The sequence below is a fragment of the Microtus ochrogaster genome, chromosome 19 (assembly GCF_000317375.1).
Source record: "Microtus ochrogaster isolate Prairie Vole_2 chromosome 19, MicOch1.0, whole genome shotgun sequence".
NCBI classification, from domain to species: domain Eukaryota; kingdom Metazoa; phylum Chordata; class Mammalia; order Rodentia; family Cricetidae; genus Microtus; species Microtus ochrogaster.
Genome location: NC_022021.1, coordinates 29,129,092 through 29,142,366, shown reverse-complemented (window position 1 = coordinate 29,142,366; position 13,275 = coordinate 29,129,092). Strand labels below are relative to the sequence as shown.

Genomic DNA, 13,275 nt, shown 5'->3' with positions numbered 1-13,275 from the left:
ACTCACAGAGATCCGCCTGCCTCTGCCTCCGGAGTGCTGGGATTAAAGGCATGCGCCACCATCGCCCGGCTCTTCGGAGAATTTTTTAAAGGCAGCTGAAAAGTCTTTAAAATAGGGAAGTGATGGCTTTGAAGTAGAAAAAGCCTTTAACTAAGCTAAAGGAACAAATGCCCTAGAGCACTGCAGAGCTCAAACAGCAGCCAGAGATGTAACTCTTCTCTGGAAAGCAGCAAGTAGGGACAGTGTTGCTTGTAAAACCTCTCTGGAAACATTCAATCCATTGTTGCCCCTTTGCCTGGGGCCACAACACAGCTTTTCCTGTTACAGGGGGGAAACAGGTCATACTGTGCAGAGGACAGGGATGGGAAAGGCTGACTGGCTCCAGACCTGAGGACCGTTTCACACAGGGGCTGATATCGCTTTATTGTTTGGCTCAGGTAGCTGCGAAAATATAATCTCTGACGCCTTGGGTGTTTCTATTCCTTTATAGATTAGATAAGAACAATCGATGAGCTTTTAAATGCTGAGAAAGCTAATCATAGCCAAAAGGGGGCCACAGCCAAGAAATAGCAGCGAGATAAAGGCGCCAACTGAACTTTTCTCCTCCAAGGTCCTTGTTCCTCTGCTTTTCGGTTTCCCTCTGCTTTTCGGTTTCCCGATCTCTGTTTTGTCTTTTCTTTCTTCCTGTCAGTCAATCAGTTCTCTCCTCTCTACACACCCTTCTTTCTTCATCCCAGCCTTAATTCCATCCCCAGCACTGGGATTAAAGGTGTGTGCCACCACCGCCGGGATGGAATGCTCTAACTGATCAGAAAGTGGACCTGAATTTGGCTTTTAAATATATTCTTTTAAAGAATAAATAAGATTTATATTTAATTTAGGATATAGATGAGTAAGGTTTATTCTGATTGATTTAAAAAAAAACATCTTTTTAAAAAATTCCTAATTTCAGGCTTAGGCCTTGAACTTGAACCTCAATCCCAATCTAAATTAGGTTCTGGTTCTAGAACAGTGGCATGCCAAGGAATGGGGGGGGGGGTGAATGAATATGGGTTTGCATGGACTCATGTGTCTTTTTTTGACCCCAAGAGGATGCACAGTGGGCCTGAGCCATTGTCCTGCCTCTGCTGTTCTTTTCCGAAGCTGGGCCAGGTTTGAATTGGTTTTCAGCATCCATGCTGCTTTCTACTTCTATGGGGCTTTCCTTGCAGCTTCTTCTCTTCTGCGCGGGAGCAAGCCTTGTGTGGGAAGAAAGAAAAAGCAACCCCCCCCCACACACACACACACACACAAACCTGACATGTTCTGCACTCAACTACAGACATCCTCTGGTTAACTTTGTACAAGTGGGGCCCAGTTGTAAGATCCGCTATGGCCTTTCAGGATTCTGGCAGCTAGGAGACAAACTGTCGCGGACATCTTCATTTTAAAAAGAGGTCTGCAGGAAGGTCTTCTCCACAGCAGGGAAACACAGCCTAATTGTAAAAACACTTGCTTTGGAAATCCTATACTACTCCTCCAGTGGTTGGTTGCTAGTTGTGATTTGGGAGTGGGGGGGGGGAGACAGAGGGGGGGTCCCTCAGCTGGGGCTCTGGCCCTCAAAAGACTTCCTTCCCCTCATTAACCCAGAGCCATTGACCGCCTCCGCAGGCTCATTCCGCTAGCGAATTCACCCACTTTCCCACTATTAGGGCCCCTGGCGGTGCCGCTAGAGGCCTACCACGCAGAGGAAGGCACGTCTCCCCACCAGAAAGGGGAGTACTCTCAAAGTCCGCTAGCTCTACAGGTACGAAGGTGTGACCGAGCGTCTCTGATCACCCCGCTGTCCCCTCTACCCGGCTCACGCTTGTCTTTTTCCTGCTCCTTTCCGCGGTCCTGGGATTTCTAAATCTTGGCAGGGAGACAGTGCTTCCTTTGTGCCGGACCTGTTACAATGAGGTAACCAAAGAAAGGGTCTTGGTCTGAGGCTGTCAGCTGTTACTAATCACTCTTCCCCTGCCTGTCGCGGGCCCGCTTGCCTCTCCCTCTTGCTCTGCTTAGCACACATAAAGAAGATGAATTACTCTCTGGTTCCTCTTCAAAAAAGCATATTGTGTGGCACATTCCAATACTGTGAGCAAAGGATGGGCTACTGTGAAGGGTAAATGGGTATCTAAACCACCTCACAGGGGGGCTCGCACCCACAGCTGGGAGCCTCTGAGACAAGAATTTCAGAGTTGCCTTCTGCGACCATTTCCGGTGACCTCGCTGAGAGTGACAGGAAGTCCCTGGGGTAGGGTCCAGAGTAAACAGCACCACCAGAATTCCAGGGCTGGATTGGGACCAGAATTGACAGAGGGAAAGCGTGGGCTCTCGGGGGATCTCATTGCCTGAATGGCTAAGGGAGGGCAAGTCCAAGCTAAGGTTAAGCCAACAGATACTTTGGCGCTGATATTAGAGGTAGCCATGATGGGCCTCAGTTTCCCCTCGCTGCTTTTTCTATGTAAAGCCAAAAAAAAAAAAATCGCACCACAGCTACGGCCACAGGAAAAGAAAATAGACTGTCTGCTTAACCCTTGCAATCTGAGGAGCAAAGTGGTTTATTTGGCTTTTTCTGCCACTAATAATATTGTCCGCTCCACTGACTCCCCCCACCTCCACTGGCCAATCTTTCAGAAAGGCATTCCTTGTTTACCTTTCTACGCTTTATTTTTCTAGGGAGCACTGTAACTCAAAAATGTGTTCACCAGTTTTAGAGGTCAAATTAAAAAAATTAGTTTTCCCGACAAATCATACGCTGCCACAAGCAGCCAAGTGTTAGCGCCCCTGTTGTTTTCCTGTGCACACCCTTCCAAAGCGAAATGGCATTCCAGGATAACAAAACAACAGGTTCTTCGATATGATCAGCCATCATTAGGACGGAAACTTTGGCTGCAGTGAAAACAAACAAAAACACGTGAAAGTATTTGTAACTGAACTGGCAGCGAACGCTGCGAAATCTCTGTCCGCCTTTGTGGAGATGATTTGACCCTGAGGATGGCCCACGCTTGCAATCTCAGGAGGCCGAGAGAGAAGCGTTGTCGGGACTGCAGGGCCACATAGTGCTTTCTGGGTCAGCTATAGCTACATAGTGAGACCCCGTCACAAAAAGGAGAGAAAAGAAAACGCTGGGGAAATGGCTTACTGAAAAAGTTTGAGGTGCAAGTAGGAGGCTGAGGACCCACATTTGGGCGCCCAGCACCCACTTAAAAAGCTGACTCTGGTGTCCGTTCTGTGTTGGTCAACTATGAGCATGGGGCCTCTCCTGGACTGTGGTTGATATACCTAGTGATACTCCACTTGACGAAACTGATTTTCCCCGTCCCAGAGGTACCAATTGCAAAGGGCTCCTTGGATAAGCAAGGGGTTGTACGTGTACTTCCTTTTCTCAGTGTTGAGATTTCATCTGGGTTGAACCTAGTCAGGTCTAGGGCATGCTGTCACTGTCTCTGTAAGCTCATAGGTGCATCAGTCCTGTCCGGTCTGGAAGACATTGTTTCCTCGGGGCCATCTAGTTCCTCCTCTACTCTTCCGATCTTTCTGCCCTCTCTTTCAGTCTCTGAGCCTCTGGAGGAAGCGCTGAGCACTCCAAAGACTCTCCCTCCCTGCACACCGTCCGGTTGTGGGTCTCTGTATGAATTACCATCCACTGCCAAAAGAAACTTCTGCTATGAGGGCTGAGAAAGGCACTGATTTATGACATATTCATTTATCCAAGTCATACAAAGGCACTGATTTATGGTTTAGCAGTGTGCCATTAGGACTCATTTTATTTCTATGCTCATCTAGCAAAATAATAGCAGTCAGGTTTCCCGACGCCCACAGCCTATCGAGCCTCAGGATCTCTGCCACTTTAATGTTGGTGGGTATGGATTCATTCTCATTGGAATGGGCTTTAAATCCAATTGAAAAATGCCTAGTTGTTTTGTTGTGTTGTGTTATTGGTTTTGTGGGGGTTTTCTGTTTTGTTTTGTTTTTAGATAGTTGTTTGATTTTCAGGATTTTGCTGAGAAAGACAAAGTGAGAGACAGAATAAATGTGAAGTCGGGTGGGTAGAGAGGTGGTGGGAAGGATGTGGAGGAGTTGGGGAGGGGGAGGAATAGGATCAAATATATTGTATGGAAATTAGATTTTGAATTAAAAGAAAAAAGCTACTCTAGTTATATGTTCTTGTAATCTAAGTGCCATGAGGGACAATGACAAGAGGAGATCTGGGGTTTGCTGGGATCAGCCTTGTCCAGAAAACCTGACAAGCTCCGGGTTCAGTGAGAGACCCTGTCTCGAGGGTCTAAGGCAGCAAAAGAGGACACTTGGGCACCTCCTTTGACTCCGCACACTCAGGCGCCCCTCACTCACACACACATGCATGCACGCACACACACGCGCACACACACGCACACACGCACGCACACACACGAGCACACACACACACACTCACACACACATGTACACACACGAGCACACGCACACACATGCACACATACATGCACACACACATGTACACACACGAGCACACGCGCACACATACATACACGCACGCACACATACACACACGCGCACACATACATGCACGCACACATGCATGCATACATGCACACGCATGCACACACGCATGCACACACGCATGCACACATACATGCACACATCACACACAGAGGAAACTGCATTCTCTGTAGACGACCCCATGAAGTGCAGCTTTTCCTTTATCGTAATGCCTGAAAGAGTTCTGTTCGGGTGAACTGAGCAGACCTTGGAAATCAACACCCTTACTCTTTTGACCTGATCACAAAAAACCGCTAGTGCTGAAGTCAGAGGAGGAGCCCAGAGTCATGGGTAATGATAGTGAAGAGAAGGGAAGATGGAGCCCCTGCTGTCAGCTGAGTGGGGGTAGAGCCAGGGTTTATAAAGCTGAACCCCAAATGACAAATGCATCTTTCAGTGTGGCCTGGCACATTCATATCTGCAGGTCAGAAGCTGAAAAACATCTCCAACAAACACTGCCCGTCTTTATTGCATGTGATATCTTCTGGTATTTTCTGTGCTGTCCTCTTCTGTTAGATGATTTAAAAAAACGCAGACATGACCCACTAAAGCACAACCTGAGAAAGTAAGCACAGTAAGCACTCACCTTTAGACCTCACCTCTCCTGCCTACTTTTCTTTTGTCGTCTGTTTGTTGGTTCACTCACTCTTCTGTCCAAGTCTGGAAAGACAGAACAACAGCAATTGCCCCTGTGTGCTCACCTGGAAGAATGGAGGAGACCAGCCGGCAGAGAAGCTAAGACAGGAGGGTGCGAATGCTCTACCGCAGAGCCACAGCCCCGGCCGCACCATTAGCAAGCCCAGGTTGACCCTGGACTTGCAATCCTGAGCTCCTGAGTAGCTAGAGTTGGCAGGTCTATAGACAACCAGGCCCAATACTCAACAGCAGGCAGCTGCTCAAGATACCAGGACTCATTTCTCTATCTACTATACAGGCACGAAATAAACGGTATTTTTAGAGTTTAATTTTCCTGTCTTTAAAAACCACATCACCTCGTATTCTCGTGAATACGGTACATATTCATCCTCGAGTTCCTTGCTGTAAGTTTGCCCATCTTGAAATTCTAGGAGGGCTGGGAACAGGCGGCTTTCATTAGATGCGAGCTTGGGAGTGCATTGTGAAGAAGGAACGCATCTAAAAAGAACCCCAAACCGAAGCAGCAGAGCAATCTTCTTGAATCAGGAACTGCCACTGCCCTTTCTATCCCTCCTGGGCCTGGTCCAGGGGCCTTGGAAGAACAATGAAGTGTCATAAGGATATGTGGAAAGGCAATTCAAAACAGAAGGCTGCTTTGGATTTCTCGTTCCAAAACCAGAGACAGGAATTGTGAGGGAAGCAGACTGAAACACGTTCGTTTGTAAGGCATAGATTTTTTAGCAGATGGGAGAGAGGAATCCATGAAAACGACAGAACCTCGGGAGCCTGGTGTTATTTATGTGCCCCTTTAAGACTTGGCTGAAGACATATTTCATTTATCCAAGTCATACAAAACATTGTATCAAAGGAAATTTAATTTACAATTCAGAGTTCCACATAGTATACAGGAAATACGCCTCTCTTCCCCCTCCAAAATATTCCTCCATGAATTTTTTTGGCGCATATTTGTTGTGCTAAACTGATTACCCAAGGACTTTCTTCATAGGTAAAAAAAAAAAGTTATTCTATATTTGCTCCAAGAAGCTTGCTTCTTATGGCACCCAGGTATTTGTAGCAATTTGTTATCTTTAATAGTCTAGAAAGGACCCTGTTTAATCTCTTTTTAGTGCTTAACTCCTTTGCAGATTGAAGGTTTTCAGGAATGATTACTTGCACAATAATTGCTTACTGAGGAGCAGATTTTTCAGAAGCAATTTTGCTCACAGTCAGAAAAACGAACGTCCCTCCTCCGTCCATTCCCATATGCCAGCCTGCTCTGGACCACGTTGCCAGGGCTGGAGGGAAGGTTTGCACTACCAGGTCAGCTCCTAGCTAGTCCTTCCTGTGACAGGGACTCCTCAGCTTGGCCCTTGGGTAGATCTAAGACATGCAGAGGCTTTCTCCATAATTACATCCCTACAAAAAATAGTGTCCTCCTCAAACCAAGTAGCTTATCTCAACTCAACACAGAAAAGGTAGGGAAAGTCAACATGGGCAACAAGAAGTGTTATATGGGCCACCCCTGGAAGGAGGGATACAGCAAGGTGGTCTTTCAGCAGTGTGGTTTGGATCCTGCCACCACGGTTATTAGCTGTGATATCCTGGGCTCTTGTCTCTTTACCCACAAAACAGTACCAATGACATCTGCATCTTGCCATGCCCTGGAGTTACATGAATATACAGCATCAGGACTTGATGATCGAGCCTGCGGATGAACACAGCAGTTAATACAAAACATACAAACCACAAGGGCATATGGTCGTACCTGGAGAGCCAGCGTGGTACTTTACAAGAACACAATATAGAATTTCTTTCAGAGTCCAGGATGCTGGTGGCAGGCTTTGTTCTCATACAGATGTTGAGGTGAGCTGTCAAATGAGCAAACAGAGACCGGTGAGATCATTATCTTTATGCCTCACTCTGGAATGTGATCTCAGACACGGCGGTCATAACACGCTCCCATACCCAAGTGACTTCGCATCTCCCGTCGCCTCAATGCCCTTTCCTCCCCTGTATTTTAACCCAAATGGCAAGAATCTATGCAAACTTTCCCTCTCTAAACATTTGGGACGTTCCTGCCAAAGTTCCCTTTTCTACGAAAGTGATTTAGTACTCTAACCTTGCCCCAGACTCCCATTGCATGTGTGTTTAGTCTCTGCAGTAGAACTTGGTCTCTCATATTTCATCATGTGGGGGAGGGAGGATGGTTACAGAGTCCAGGTGTGGGAGAGGAAGAACAATGTCCTGCTTGCCTGCGGTTTGTCTTCCAGAATCCTCCGATCATTTCCCCGGCCCCACTAGTCGCGAGGCCATTGTGTGAGGAACAAATTGTACACATCCGCCATGCTGTTTCCCTGACAACGATATATGGCCTTGTTCTTAGTATTGTCTTTAGTTTTAGAAGCTGAAGTATCCAGGAGCAGGAGGGAGCAAGTTGTCCTGTGCGGGACATCAGACTCCCTTTAGGAGAAGGACTCTCGTGGAGAACTGGTTAGTGACGGGATCCTCTTCAGCTGAAATAGCAGCGTATTTTCTCTCACAACTAAAGGGCCAATATGCAGAAGTGGGCAAGACCTCTTCTTTGACTAATCGTTTTCATTTGGGGCTTATTGCTAAGAAAATGCCTTCTGGTGGTTGCCTTTGTTATTTCAGAATTAGTAAGTATGAAACGGTACTTGGTTTTCACTCAAAGCACTTAAAAAAACAAAACAAAATCTATAAACCGTTTCCTAAAGGTACTGTCCCTATAGCCATGGGTACTATGATCACATTCCCATGCCTCTGGACAGGGGGAGGGGGAGGACCACAGAAGCCTCCTCCTCTATGGGCAACTTTGGACCCAGTGCTGTCTTAACCACCAGTGTTCTCTCTAACTAGCCTGTAGGTTGGCAGTCATGGGCAGGAGCATCAGAGACGACGTCTGAGGACCGCAGGACAGGAGGCAGAGGAAAAGAAAGCCTCCTTTGAGGGGAAGAGAACGCTGCCACCTGGTCCCTCCTGGCAGAGATATCAGCCATTGCAGTCACTCTCCAAGTAGACAGGGAAAGAGCCAGAAGGATGGGGTAGTAAACTGGTGTCCAGTCCTGCCAGAGGGTGGCCCCTTTGTGGAAATATCATTACAATGACAGCAAAGAAAAGCTATTTTGGCACATGAATCAGTCCTGTGAATGAACATGTCTACTGAGAACATACTAGCCCAGTTACAATGTAGCTGGAGCACTGAGTGGTACCATCTCAGTAAATGGACACTTAGCCCTGGGTTTCCAGGATAAGAGGTCAAGGTCATTTACTAAAGCTAGTCAGCCTCTTCATCTATAAGAGATGAGGCTGATTGTCTCAGGGGCAATACATTCACACATTCACAAAACCTAGTCACATAAGATCTAAGTTTGAGTTCTCAGTACATTCTACTTGCTGTTTACTAGAACCTTAGTCTTTACATGATTATTAAGTAAATGCTTATGAAAATTATAAATGATACAATTCAAATATGATTGGAATTAAAATGGGAAGTTGAACTTCAATCCCTCCTTCAGTACCTTTGTATCAATATTTTAAGGCAAATTTAACCAGTTACTTAACAATAATGAAAACCTTTTTAAAGTGCTTACCCTAAATATGTTTGTATAAATGTGGACATACATCACTGAATTACACTAAAGGGTCTGGAGAGATGGCTCACAAGTTAGGAGCCACGGCTGCCCTTCCAAAGGACCCAGGTTCAATTCCCAGCACCCACATGACAGCTCACAACTGTATAACTCTAGCTCTGGGGGGTTCAACACCCTCACACAGACACACAAACATAATATAAATAAATAAAATGCACATGAAATAAAAGTAAAGAAATCATTAGAAGAAAAAGAAATACACTAGTATTATCTTTTAATACATTTATGAAAACACAAATTAAATAGTAAATAATGGGACTGGACAGATGGATCAGCAGGTAACAGTACTTTCCAATTTTCCAGAAGACCTGAGTTCAGTTCCTGCACTGGGCAACTTACAACTGCCTGTAACTCTAGCTCCTGGGGATCTGATGCCCTCTTCCAGCCTCTGTGAGCATTCACATTCTCTCTCTCTCTCTCTCTCTCTCTCTCTCTCTCTCTCTCTCTCTCTCTTTCACACACACACACACACACAAATCTTTAAAAAAAACAGTAAAGTATTCTGATAAACTGTGATTAGATTACACAATAATTAGATTTCAGTATTGTGATAGGGTTGGAAAGGATGAAGAAATGAACTGGAGAGAGTGCTAAGGAAACCAGAGTCTAGATAGATAGATAGATAGATAGATAGATAGATAGATAGATAGATAGATAGATAGATAGATAGACAGATAGATAACTATATATGTTAGTATAGCTAAGTTAGTCTTTGGAGGGTTTATTTTCCCGTTGTTTTCCAGCCCAGCACATCCTGGGATAAGTCCCACAGGGAGCCCTTGAAAGCCATACATCTCTTTTCACCCGGACTAACACTGGACCTCCCCTTCAGTAAACATTGAGTATGTCTTGAAAACGAGGAGAAGGGGCATTTTTAACATGTCATGAGGTGTCCTGTGGGGCAAGTAAGAGGGAGACAGGGTACAAGAACAAGGCGAATTCCACAAAATCAACTTCATTATTCAAATGAGATGACATAAAGCAGCAGAGATGTGATGTGAGAACTTGAGCTTTTAGAACCCAGTGTTTGCCTGAAGTACAAACTGTAGATTGGCAAGTGCTTGTAATAAAAACAAGTGTTACATAGCAGACACCCGAAAGACTCCATAACATGCATCTAAAATAATAGCTTCAAAAAGAATTCAGTGGCAGCGGGTATACATGACTCAACATGGCGCTTGGACTTTAGTAAATGCATGCTACCCTGGTGGAAATCTCAAGTAATTCTATACACACCCTCACATACGCAAACACACGCTACTGACACGTGTCAGTTTCCCAACTAGTAATAACCCAAGCAAGAAATGAATTGCACTTCGAGCCTTTAGGAAGCTGGTGTTCCTTGGCCCTCAAAACATCAATCTGGGGTAGAGCATGGGTGGTCATATGTTCACTGGCAAATTCTCATGGATATTTCTGGGAGGGATGAGGGACAGCGGGTATAGAAGGAAATGCTGTTCCCCTTGTCTTCCACTGGAGAATCCCTTGGATTGACTTCCTGAAAACCTTCTGTTTGCCCTCCCCAGGAATGGCGGCCCTAGATAGTAAGGCGTCAGGGAAGATGGGCATGCGAGCTGTAGTCTATTACATGACTACCACCATCATTGCTGTGGTGATTGGCATAATTATTGTCATCATCATCCATCCCGGAAAGGGCACAAAGGAAAACATGCACAGAGAAGGTAAAATCGTCCAAGTGACTGCTGCCGATGCCTTCCTGGATCTAATCAGGTATGTCCTTATAACCTTTCTCTGGGGTATACACTGACCACCCAAACCCTCGTATTTTGGGAAGCCAACCAAACTCTCAAAGAGGTATCTGACAGAACCAGACCTGTCAGGCTTGACATGGAAGTCACATACTCTCCTTTTCCCTAACGGAAGTTGATATTGAGGGTCTAGCCTCCGATCTCACATAGCAGATGTGAGATGAACAAGAAGTGGATGAGCCCTGCTGGGAGTTCCCAAAATCTCGTCCCTAAGCTGTCTCCACTGTGCAGTTCACCCTGGACTAACTGGGTGATTATTCATGCGCTTTTCCCAATTCTTGCTCTGTAAAATAGTTTTTAGCAGCATATGTCCTTAGATTTCTGATTTAAAATGAGCAGTCTGCATCATCGTCCATGGTAAACAACAGCGTGGCTCAGCCAGGACTTCGTGTTCCTCTGACCATTCCTGACTAGAGATCCTTCTTCTATACTATTTGCAAAGAAAGGATTTGACAGACGAGTAATAAAAAGTTGGAGGATGCTCTTTGGCCATATTTTATAAACCAGCTGGACCGCTGATTACAATTGAGTCTTCTCAGTTGAAGTGAAGTGGATGATCATCAAAGCAAGCCAAAGTTTGAGCCTACTTTCTCTCTACACACTACATATTCCAAAGGACCTCTGAAAGTCAGCCCTGGGTGACTTTGGCAGGAGAATCAGGAGGTCAAGGCCTGCCTCACCTGAGCTGCAGAGCAAGATCCTGGCTCTTACAGGTTCCAGGAGGCCCCACGGTATAATGAGATAAGATATTTTGTCACCACCCTTGACTGTAAGGGGACACAGAAAGGGAACTGTTAGCAGAGCTCAGAAAGAACTGCCGCTGTAGGAAACAGGCCTCAGAGCAGGAACTCTAATAGAAGGAGATGGAGGAAGCGTCAATCAAACTGGAAAAGGCAAGGGGCTGATGGGATATGTACACGGACCTTTTTTCTCTTATTACCCCGTAAGCTGTCAGCACACACCACTAATCAAAACCAAGAGGAGTCAGAAAAGAAGCAAATTCATACCCTAATCCATACAGGTTCGGTCCTACAGCTCAGCACAGAATACAGGATGGATCCTCAGGACAAATGGAGGATGTCCTAACCCAGGCCTCTCTAGATTCCTGTCTGCTTTGCTTTCTCCCACTGTGTGGTACCAATCTTCCTGGTCAAAGCCCAACTTTTTTCCCTCTCTTTCCATCTTACCTGCAAAGAACCAAAGTTTCCTGTGCTAGACAGCCACTCCCAAGGGTTCCCCATTGCTCGTCTGAAAGAAGCTTCCCCCAAGTTACTGATTCCAAACGTCATTTCACGAGCGAGTCAAGAGACGTTTGGAGAAGAGGGTCTTCTTTATGGCAGCTCTCCATTCTCTCCAGGGACAAACTTGTGTCACCCAGATGTTAGCCTCACCCAAACACAATGAGACCTTTTCTTGAAAGCCTTCTCATAGAGTAGATGCCAGGGCACTAGGGGTAACAGCTGTCTAATATTTCCTGCCCAGTGAGAGAATTAAGGAAGGTACATGTGCAGGGGGGAGTTAGAGAGAGGAAGGGGAAGGGCGAAATGATAGAACTATATTATAATTTCAAAAAATAAAAAAGTTTTATGAAGATCCCCGCAGATTAGTAACTGATAGCTATGCTTTTATTAAGTTCATTGAACTATTAAAGCGTTTACTATGTTAAACTTGGGTTAGGAATATTATGTTGTCCGTCTTTGTAATTTTTACCTTTGAAAGCTGACATCTTGTTATTCCCAGCCTGGTTGGCCCATCAGAGCACTGTAAGTTTCTATCTTTTGCCCCAGTAAAGATTGTTTGGCAGTCCTGCCCCTCCCTTAGAAGCTCTTGGAATGTACACTTGCATCGTAGGGGGAACATATACCCCACAGAGCACAGATTGGAAGGAAAAAAAGAAAACAGGAGGGTCCAGATAGCAGCAAGAAAGAAACAAGCAAATATACCCTTAAAGTATGAGCTCAACGGCATACAATCTCCAGAATCTCAAGTTCATGAGTCATGTCTCTTTCTCCCACTGACAGTTTAATCCACTCCCCTTCTTAACAGATGAATTAACCGAGACATCAGTGGCTGGCCATTGACTTGGCCATTGTCACATTCCTGAGCAAGACTGTTTCCTCCTCCTCAACCACCACCCTGACACTTGGAGGAAGTGACAAACCTTGCCACAGAGGCCTCAAGTTCAAATATTGGGCCAAGCTCGTCACTGACTCCCAAAGAGCCTCAGACTTTAGGATGCTATCTCTAACTCCCTGAGAGCCCGCAGAGAAAAATATGCCACGATGCTGCTAATCCTGTCTTTTGATTCAGATCTTTTGATCCCTAGACCCATAGCACAATAGCAACATAACCACTTTTGGGTACGTCCAGAGGCAGCCACCCTGCTGATGGGAAAAGCATCTCTGTTCTCACCGATTCTTCCAAGCAGTGATGTTTTAATAATTTACTGACTGGAGAATCTTATGAGCTGAGAAGAGAATGTGTGCGCTGAATTTGGGGCTTCCCTGAAAGATGTGGATTGCATGGGCCATACCTAGAGCAACCATGTATCCAGTTTCGAGTCACAGTGTCTCTGTTTCTCCTTTTGCCACTTGATTCAATGCCGTCTTTACCTTAGACACAGTGAAGCAGTATGTAAG

General features: G+C 45.6%; 1 protein-coding gene across 1 annotated transcript in view; it reads left to right on the top strand.

Annotated features, from left to right (window-relative positions):
• The window catches only part of Slc1a3 (solute carrier family 1 member 3), a 72,332-nt gene that overhangs the window by 44,526 nt on the left and 14,531 nt on the right, over window positions 1-13,275 (top strand). The window contains exon 4 of the mRNA XM_005356607.2: window positions 10,394-10,598. Within this exon, the coding sequence (XP_005356664.1) occupies window positions 10,394-10,598 (205 nt within the window). The remainder of the gene's footprint in view (window positions 1-10,393; window positions 10,599-13,275) is intronic.